The sequence below is a fragment of the Bos javanicus genome, chromosome 19, assembly GCF_032452875.1.
Source record: "Bos javanicus breed banteng chromosome 19, ARS-OSU_banteng_1.0, whole genome shotgun sequence".
Classification (NCBI taxonomy): Eukaryota; Metazoa; Chordata; class Mammalia; order Artiodactyla; family Bovidae; genus Bos; species Bos javanicus.
The window spans coordinates 41,659,439-41,668,827 of record NC_083886.1 but is presented as its reverse complement, the minus strand read 5'-3'; the positions used below and the strand labels follow the sequence as shown (position 1 = coordinate 41,668,827).

Below are 9,389 nucleotides of genomic sequence, written 5' to 3'. Positions count from 1 at the left end.
CCCCTCTCCTTTTTTTCTTCCAATTTATTTGTTGATGGAGTTGGGTGTTAGTTTTGCTGACTGCATCCCTGGGGGGTGCTCAGACTTTTTTTTTTCCTTGCCAGGCTGCATGGCTTTTGGGATCTTAGTTCCCTGACCAGGGACTGAACCCAGGCCTACAACACTGAAAGCCCCGTGCCTAACCACTGGACCGCTAGGCAACTCCCAGCACAGGCTATTTTGTATCCTGATCTTTTCATTTAACATTTTCTTAGTCACAGTCATTTACTATATGGCTTCCTTCTATGGCACTCAGTGGATATGGTACTACAACTTTTTTCTTGGACACTTGGGATGGGGAAACAGTGGAAACAGTGGCTGACTTTATTTTTCTGGGCTCCTAAATCACTGCAGATGGTGACTGCAGCCATGAAATTAAAAGACGCTTACTCCTTGGAAGGAAAATTAGGACCAACCTAGAGAGCATATTAAAAAGCAGAGACATTACTTTGTCAACAAAGGTCCGTCTAGTCAAGGCTATGGTTTTTCCAGTGGTCATGTATGGATGTGAGAGTTGGACTATAAAGAAAGCTGAGTGCTGAAGAATTGATGCTTTTGAACTGTGGTGTTGGAGAAGACTCTTGAGAGTCCCTTGGACTGCAAGGAGATCCAACCAGTCCTTCCTAAAGGAGATCAGTCCTGGGTGTTCATTGGAAAGACTGATGTTGAAGCTGAAACTCCAATACTTTGGCCACCTGATGTGAAGAGCTTACTCATTTGAAAAGACCCTGATGCTGGGAAAGATTGAGGGCAGAAGGAGAAGGGGACGACAGAGGATGAGATGGTTGGTTGGATGGCATCACCAACTCAATGGACATGGGTTTGGGTGAACTCCGGGAGTTGGTGATGGACAGGGAGGCCTGGTGTGCTGCTGTTCATGGGGTCACAAAGAGTTGGACACGACTGAGCGACTGAACTGAACTGAACTGGGTTGCTTTCAGTTTTTTATTATTATAGATAATGCTGGAATGAACATCCTCACACATAGTACATGGGCTGTACTTCCTCAGAATATGCTACCAGAAGTGTAATCGTGGCTCCGAGGCCTGAACAATTTTTTAATCTCTTAGCATATATCAGCAATTATTTGTCTGAGGGGTTACACACTGGCCAGCGCCACATAAGAGCGCTGTTACTCATTCTGAACTGTGCTTAGGGCTATTCAAGGCTGAAGGATGTCTGGTTAAGACATGGTAATTACAAGGGCAGAGAGCCAGAGGAGAAGGGTGATGACAGGGACTCAGGCTAAATTAAGCAGAAAGCGATCCACAATTCACCACAAACCTAGAGTGAGTCAGGACTCTGTTCATTCTCATTGTAGAAAAAAAAAAAACACCCTTGATAACAGGAGCTATTAATAGGGCATGGCATGTCCAGTAATCTTTCCGTTAGACTATGCATTTAGTCAGACCCTTGTTTGAGGCTTGGAACCAGTCTGGGTCACTGAACTTCAGACAGGAAATTGGCAAAGATCAGAGAGCTTGATCAACTATGGGGAGCATGAAAGACTCCCAGAGAAAAGTGGAAGGAGTCCAGTAGGCGCATTTTGGGAAAAATAAGAGATTTTTTCCCCCCCTCAGTACTGGGGAGGCCTCTATGGAAAGACAACACGCAGTTTTTGCTTATTTCTTCAGAAGGGGCCTCCACCAACCAGCAGGAACTTCTGTAAGGCCCAGGCACAACTGTTTAAGACTCTGGGTGACTATTCAAGTCTTGGGCTGAGTGCTCTTGAGCTACTGGCCCTGGAAATACTTCAGAAGCTGCCTGTTCTTCTGCCCTGAGTGGTTCAGATATCCAGCTGTTGGGTGTCCAATAGGTCCCTTAGGGGCCCACTCCAGCTTTATGACAGCTGTTTCCTGGCAGCCTCCTGGTGAGAGGGTAGGTGAGGTCACAGAGGAGTGCTCCCCAGGTTCCCTGGACCAGCATTCTCCTTTCTGTTCCCTCACCTTCATTCCAGTGTGTGTTCACAGCCAGGCAGGTTGGCCAGTCGTGACATCACCTGATCCTGCTATTCCAGCCCCACCGGGCATAGAGTGGAATTAGAAGCTGGGGCAGGGGAAGTAGAAACTATTCAAACAAGGCCCTCTTGGTGACATGGAGAGTGGGAGTGACCCAGGAGACCTCAAGAGTCCTTTAGTTCAGCCTCCTACAGAAACAGCTTTCTACAATATAACAGTCGCTTTACAAACATTCTTTTGAATTCCCACAACCTTAGAGGTAGGTTTTCACAGGTATGGAATTGGAGATTAAGACAACTTATTTGCTGAGGGTTACACTGCTGGTGAAGCAGTGCCTGCTTAGTCTACTTGGCAGGAAAATCTGTGCCCTGGCCGCAGAGTTCTGAGCAGAAAACTGCAGACCCCAGAGCCACCCCAAACCCACACCGCTGACCTGGGACTGGGACTCAGGGACCTGGTTATTCACCAGGGTGGCTTCCCAAGTCACATGTCTTCTTCCCACGTCTCATGTGGGAAGGCCAAAGATGAGACCTGGCCCAGGCCTGCCTGGGTCAGGTGTAACTGAGCAGCAGACAGGCTGTGGACTTAGTTCTCTGACCTCCAGACTCTCATACTAACCAGTATCGCGAAAAACCCGCTTCCAGGAGGGCCCGACAGGGTCTGAGCCAGTAGTTGTCTGGAGGGCCAGAAGCAGTGAGGTGTAGTTGAAAAACTCTGACTTGGGGTTAGAATTTCTGGGTTTCAGTCCAGGCTGGACCTATGGCAAGTTACTCAAAACTTAAAGTTTCCTCATATGCAAAACCGGGCAATAGTAAACTCCACAAGAAGCACGCTGACGGCAAAACAGGCATTGTTGTGCGTCAAAGCAATACCAGCTGACCTTTGTTTCGCGCACTGTTGAAACCTGCGGGCGGCCCCAGAGAGCCCTGGGCTGGAGCAGGGGTAAATACTACAACTCCCAGGAGGCTGCGGGCGGCCCGGCGCTGGGCGGTGACGTAATGGGGGCTGGCGCGGGGCGCTGATTCGGCCCGAGCTGCCAGCGGGGTGGCTGCCGCCGCGGCTCATTACAGCTGCTGGAGCAGCAGCGGCCCCCGCCCCCGGGCACCCTTCCCGGGCCTCGACCTCCGGCCCCACACGGTGAGTCCAGTCGGGCGGCCTTGGAGTGGCCAAACCGGGAGTATCCTGGGGCTACAGGAGGGACGGGAAAGGAGGTGGGGGCTTGTTGGGGAGGCGCCCGGGGTTGGAGGGGATCGGGACAGGGCGAGTGGAGGTGGCGGGGGTGCATCAGCCGCGGGGTGGGGGTGCATCAGTCGAAGTGATGCCCAAAGGAGAAAGTGGGGGCAGGAGGCAGGGGATGGGGCGTAGTGGAGAAGCGCTTGGGCTGGGGATGGGGGCGGGGAGAGGCTGGGCTTCGGGGATAAAGGTTTGGCCGCTTCCAGCTGGGTGAACGTGTGGGGGTGGGGCTCCGGACGAAGCCAGGCTCCGAGTGCGAGGTCCCAGGCTGCGGGGTGGAGCGGAGACCCCCACTTCGTCTCGAAGTCCCACTCTGTAAACCCCAACAATAGTGCGGACTCCGCCTCCTCGCCTCACCCTCTCCCCGTGCTAGTAGGGGTTCGCTCCTCTTCTCGCCTTCTTTCCATCCCCACCGCCCTCCCGAGTCCGGGAGGAAGAGCTGGAGCTAAGTGGTGAGCGACGGTGGTGGCCCTGCCGGTTGTGGGGGTGGGCAGAAAGTGGCTTTGTGTCAGGGACTCCCCGCTGGGGTCCAGGTTGCAGGCTCCTATGCTTTGTGCTCCTCACCCAGAAGGCGAAAGATTTGCTGCCCTTAGTTGGGGGAGAGATTAGGAAGCAGCTCACCTGGCCGTTGGCACTGTGGTGTTGGCTTAGGTGTCTGACAGACTGGGCAGATATATTTGTGTAGGAGCCAGTAGGAAAGGGGAGGAAGGAGTGGGAAAGAGCTGCCAGCAAGAAAGTAGTTAACAGAACAGAGTTGCTGCAGGCTTTGGTTTGAGTCAGGTTATGAAACCACCTCGGGGACTGACGCGGGCAGACACCTGCTAGTTTAGCGGCAGAACTTTTCAGCCTCAGCTGCTGTGAGCTTACTTTGTGTCTGTCAGCTTCTTCTTCCCATTTCTCCCCTTCTGGGCCAGGGGCAGTTAGCTTACTTCACTAATGGAAGTGGTGTGTACCCTTAGTCACACAAAAGTCTCAAGAGAGCTTTTCTTAGTTTATTGCTGCCAGTCTTTCCCTCAGTTCATTGACTTTTCTATCTTTTCGGGGGGAGGGGGAGTCTCCTGGGAATTTCTGCTCTCAGGGCACCTGGTGTTCAGGCTGCAGAAACAAGCTTCCCAGGGTGTCAGTTGAAGCCGTAAGTCTGAGCCCCCCCGAGACGCCTCAGACTTTGCTGGGTGCCCTGTTACAGCCAGAAAGGAGTGTTGAATCATCTGGGACTCAGCCAGGCTCTTGGCCCTCCCGGACAAAACAACTCTGGAGGGCTAGAGGTGTTGCTACTCCTTTATCCTTGTAGGTCTAGATTAGGGAGAAGTGGGGAAGGGAAGTAGTTTCTGGTCCTACTTGGGGAACTCTCTCCCTCTTCGTCAGTAGTTAAGCCCTTCGGGCCGTCACTTCCTAGACGACTCCACTCCCTTTCCACCAGGTGGAGGCTTTTGTGCAGTAGGTTTCCCAGGAGCTGTGTTTGGGTAACTGAAGCCCTAAGGCCCTGGGAAGGTAAACAACCGAGCCAGTCCTGGTTTTCTAGTTCCCTGGGTTTCTCTTAGGCCCAATTATCCAACCTAATGGGTTGAGCTCATGGGCCCCAGGAGCATGACTGCTTTGGAGCCTTCGCATGTATGTTTGTATGTTGGGAAGGTGTGTTGTGGGTCTCATTTCCCCTGAGGTCTCTAAGCTTGGAGCCATCCGAGAGGAGGAAACTTGTTCCCATTATCCTGGAAGTAGGGAACTGATCCTTGAGAATTCCAGCTCCTATGCAGTCTCTGTGATCCCACTCAGAGATAGAGGGAACCAAGTTGGGGGGTGGGGGTGGGGTCCTCGCAGCAGAGTTGGGGGATGACCTTCTGAGCACTACCAGGATACCCTCATCTGGAACCCCTTTCTGTATCCCCAGGAAAGATGGGGCTGTTACCATGGTGATGACCTTAGGGTCTTTATTGGGCAGGATCTCCCCTTGGCTCAGGAGGTGAGCCAGTACAAAGGTGTCATCTGTTCCCACCTCTTGCTGGTCAGAAGGCCCTCAGAGATCTGGGGACAGCTGAGCTCTGGACAAGGGGCTGCTCGTTTCCCTCCTTACCTGCATCCAAGAATGGGCTGGGCTGCATGGTTTCATGGGCAGCCAGGGAAGCCCTCCGGGTTCCCCTTGCTAAAGGGCCTCTGCCCTTGGAACTGGGCATAGGAAGGCATGGTGCTAATAACTTACACTTGGAAACAGATACTCGGAAAAGAGGCCCAGGTGAGGATGGGTAGGCAGAGAGGGAAGGGGGCAGGAGAGAGGCTGTAGGTGTGTCCCTGGGAGAAGTCTGTTAATGTGGGCTCCAGGCGCCCATGGGCACTGTAGACATTGGTCATGTTCACTGTCCTCGCCCCTCCTCTGGTAGGGAAAAGGGCCGAGGTGGTTTGGCAGGAAAACGGGTGGCACCAGGAGGGCTAGCCTGAGTGGCTGCTAAATGGATAAAACATCTGGATGGGTGGTTTTGTGTCCCCAAGAAGGCAGCTTCCAGGTCTGGGCAAAGGTTGTCTCTTGTCTGTTTTTTCTTTTCTTCCTTTTCTCTCTCTTTCTACCCCCGCCAATCCTACTGAGTTAGGGTGCAGGGAGACCCAGGATACTTCATCCATTACTGCCTGTTCCTTCTCATAGGGAGAGCAAGGGGTTCAGCGGTGGAGATGTGTCATATCAGACCCTCAGTGAGACGGAGTACAGCAGGGGTTATTGCTGAGTGATTGTTAGGGCACGGGCCTCTTCTCCCCTGCCCTGGGCTTCTTGGGTAGAAGGGTCCCCAGAGGGTGAGATTGCAAGACAGGCAGTGGTTTCTTTGCTCTGGGGCTGGATGCCTGTTGATGGCCTGTCCACCCAGGCAGTTCCAGTGCCTGGAAGGGCCCTGTCCTGATTGGGTGATGTACAGAGCAGCCTGGTGTTTGTCCCAGCCCAGCACCGGGAAATGGATAAAGTCTGCCTCCCTGCAGAAATTGGAAGGTGTGAGGGAGCAGGGAAGGCGGTGTGACCTGTCTTGCCTGTGCTGCTTGTTTGTAGGACAGTGGCAGGAGAGGGGCAGCAGGATGAACGTGGGAACAGCACACAGCGAGGTGAACCCCAACACGCGGGTGATGAACAGCCGCGGCATCTGGCTCTCATACGTGCTGGCCATCGGGCTTCTCCACGTCGTGCTGCTCAGCATCCCCTTTGTGAGCGTCCCCGTTGTCTGGACCCTCACCAACCTCATCCACAACATGGTGAGGGCCTGCCCGCTGCCTGCCTTTGGTGGGGTGGGGGTAGGGGACCCTCCCCCCGAGACGTGGGCCAGATGTCAGGGTGACATGCTGACTTCAGTCACCAGAGTTCTCTTCTTTCTGCCCCACCCCCCATTACTGGAATAAAATCTGCAGGTATGGCCACACCTCTTGGACGGGGTGGCTTATGGATTGGAAGAGAGGGTCATCAAGAGCTGAGCTAAGGACCCCAAAGAGTCTGCAGCACTTGGATGCCTAGCCTGGGGCAAAAATGCCTCTTTCCCCAATCAAGGTCCTTCTCTCTTGCCCCTCCGTGCTCTTTCACTACCTGCTTGCTCCCTGGTACTCTTGGCGGGCAAGCAAGACCTGGTTCCTTTCCATCATCTGGCCTCCCCACAGCTGGCGCAGGAAGCCTAGCCCCGGGCTGGAGAGACGGCATCTCCTTGCTGGTTCTATGTTTGACTCCTCCCCGGGAATTCTCCTCATGCCAGGCCTGCCCTCTCACCCAATGGGTCTCCTTATTCTCTGGCCAGTCTCCCAGCTGCTCCAGCCTGACCTCTGGCCTGCATCCCCCTGCCCAGTAGATGGGGCTCCGAATCACTGGGAGCCCATGTCTGTGACTGGGGCAGAGGAGCTGAGCTGGAGGGCCCTTGGCGTTCTGTGTCCTCTAATGAAGGCCCCTCCCTCCAGGGCATGTACATCTTCCTGCACACAGTGAAGGGGACACCCTTTGAGACCCCGGACCAGGGCAAGGCGAGGCTGCTCACCCACTGGGAGCAGATGGACTATGGGGTCCAGTTCACCGCATCTCGGAAATTCCTGACCATCACACCCATCGTGCTGTGAGTGCCTTGGGCAGAGGAGGATGCCAGTGGAAAGGCCAAGGCCTGGGGAACCCTGGGGCCCTGCGAGGCTTAAACCCCTCGCCAGCTGTGGCGCTTGACATAGGAATGACCAGAGGAAGAAAGGCTGGGGTGCCCCTGGGTCTCATGCTGGGCTCAGGTTGTGACTCCCTGGTCCTGTCTGTCCTCTGTTGGAGCTTCCTTCCTGCCACTGAGTTTGGTCCTCAGGTCTGGGGTAGAACACGGGGCCTGGGTCAGCAGGAGCTTCTGTAACTGGGGGGATCTTACCACCCTACTTCAGTTCTGGGGGGTCTTTGCCGTAACCTCTCACTGTCAGAAATGTCTCCCTCAACCAGGGAGGGGGGAAGAAAGGGACCTTTCAAACAGAGTTTTATACCTCCTCCCAACCTCCCCCTACAGGTACTTCCTCACCAGCTTCTATACCAAGTACGACCAGATCCATTTCATCCTCAACACTGTGTCTCTGATGAGCGTGCTCATCCCCAAGCTGCCCCAGCTCCACGGAGTTCGGATTTTTGGAATCAATAAGTACTGAGGGCTCAGCCCCTTCCCCTGCCCGGGATGGCGGGGAGGGGTCGAAGCCTGGGCTGCGATGCTGAAGACAGAAGGAGCCTCTGGTAGCCGCCAGAGACGGGGGTTGAGCCTCCGGGCCCTAGTTTTCTCCTCACTTCCCCCAGTAGCAGACTTGAAGTAGCTTTTAGTGGGTTGGGGTGGGGGCCCCCTGGGGCTCTGACCCCTTCTGATTTTTTTTTTATTATCTTTTCCTTTTGCCTTTTGGATAGAGACTCTGTGGGGGTGTTCATGAAATGGGCTAGGCTTCTGGGCTGAACACAGACCTGTGAGGTTGGGGCAAGAGAAGCCCCCTGCTCACTTGCTCATCCTCAGACTGCTAAAGCACTTTAACCCCTGTGAGCGGGGCAGAGGGGACGGTACAGCTTCTAGTTTGTTTCACTTTAATTCTTAAGTCTTTAGAATGACACTTCGTGTGTGCTTGTATCTATGAAAGCAACCGTGTGGCAGCACCTCATCGCTCTGTGTAGAGAATTGACTAATCCAAGTCAGATGGCTCTCGCATGACCCACCTGGGGTATTGGGTAGGAGTGGGGAGGGTAAGGAGCAGGATGGTGGGCTGGATGTGGGTGGCCTGGTCCCAGGGGTGAGGGGCCAGGGCTGCAGCCATCCTGGCCCTGGGGGAGGGAGTTGGGGGCAGGGGTGGGATACTGAATTGAGTCTTAGAAGAATGGGGCCAGGTAGCAGCTGGGATTGGTGTGAGGGGGGTGGGTGGTGGGGACAGACCCAACCTCATTCTTTCAGAAGTGGTCTGGGAGGAGGGGCAGAGTCAGAGGGATCATTTACCCCCAACGTGGCGGGGTGATACATTGGTAAGGAGGCTGCTGTGGATCTGCAGCTCCTGGGTGGCGTGGCGGGGCGGAATGGGTGGGAGAGGCCCGTGAGTCATCGAAAGCCCAGGTCCAGTGTGACACTGTCTCTGCGGTGGTGGTGGGGGGTGGCGTGGGGATGCTGCACAGCAGCAGTGCTGCAGCCCTTCCACAGACCTTCTCACGCAGACGGGGCCTGGGCCACGGCCTCTCGTGTGGCATGCACCTGTGGGGTCATCAGGTCACCGCCAATTGGGTTTGGTGGGCTAGAGAGTTCTGCATGGTCCCCGCCTAAGCAGGACAGTGGAGGGAGCAGGGAGTGACCTGTGGGGGCTGTCCACTCAGGCTGAGGAGGCGAGGCGGGGCGGGACCAGAGTGGAGCTGCCTTCTCCCCACCCCCGCCATCTGACTGGGGTCTGTGTTACTTCTGAGGTGTGGGTACCAGGGCCTTGAGGGAGCAGTGGGGGTTGAGGGGGGTCACTGGCCCTGTTTTCTGCCTCTCGGTCCCCCCAAGCCCCACCCCATGTATCATAGGGAACTTTCACCTCAAAATCTTTCTAAGCAAAGTGTGAATAGGATTTTTACTCCCTTTGTACAGTATTCTGAGAAATGCAAATAAAGGACAATGTGTTCCTATTTCCCCAGAGTCTGGCCTCTGCTTCCTGGAGGGCTCTGGAGGAGGGGCGGGGGGA

The 9,389-nt window shown here is 54.8% G+C and overlaps 1 protein-coding gene across 5 annotated transcripts; it reads left to right on the top strand.

The window, feature by feature from the left end:
- The first annotated feature begins 2,088 nt into the window (after positions 1-2,088).
- ORMDL3 (ORMDL sphingolipid biosynthesis regulator 3) lies at positions 2,089-9,337 on the top strand. Of its 5 annotated transcripts, none has more exons than XM_061391676.1 (4): positions 2,089-2,256; positions 6,259-6,458; positions 7,146-7,297; positions 7,718-9,337. In XM_061391676.1, the coding sequence occupies exons 2-4, from the start codon at positions 6,285-6,287 to the stop codon at positions 7,851-7,853; spliced, it is 462 nt and encodes a 153-aa protein (XP_061247660.1). In that variant the 5' UTR covers positions 2,089-2,256; positions 6,259-6,284; the 3' UTR covers positions 7,854-9,337. The 5 variants fall into 5 exon arrangements, with proteins under 5 accessions (XP_061247660.1, XP_061247662.1, XP_061247658.1 ...); XM_061391674.1 differs by lacking the exon at positions 2,089-2,256 and adding an exon at positions 2,981-3,134; XM_061391675.1 differs by lacking the exon at positions 2,089-2,256 and adding an exon at positions 3,140-3,208.
- The last annotated feature ends 52 nt before the right edge of the window (positions 9,338-9,389 follow it).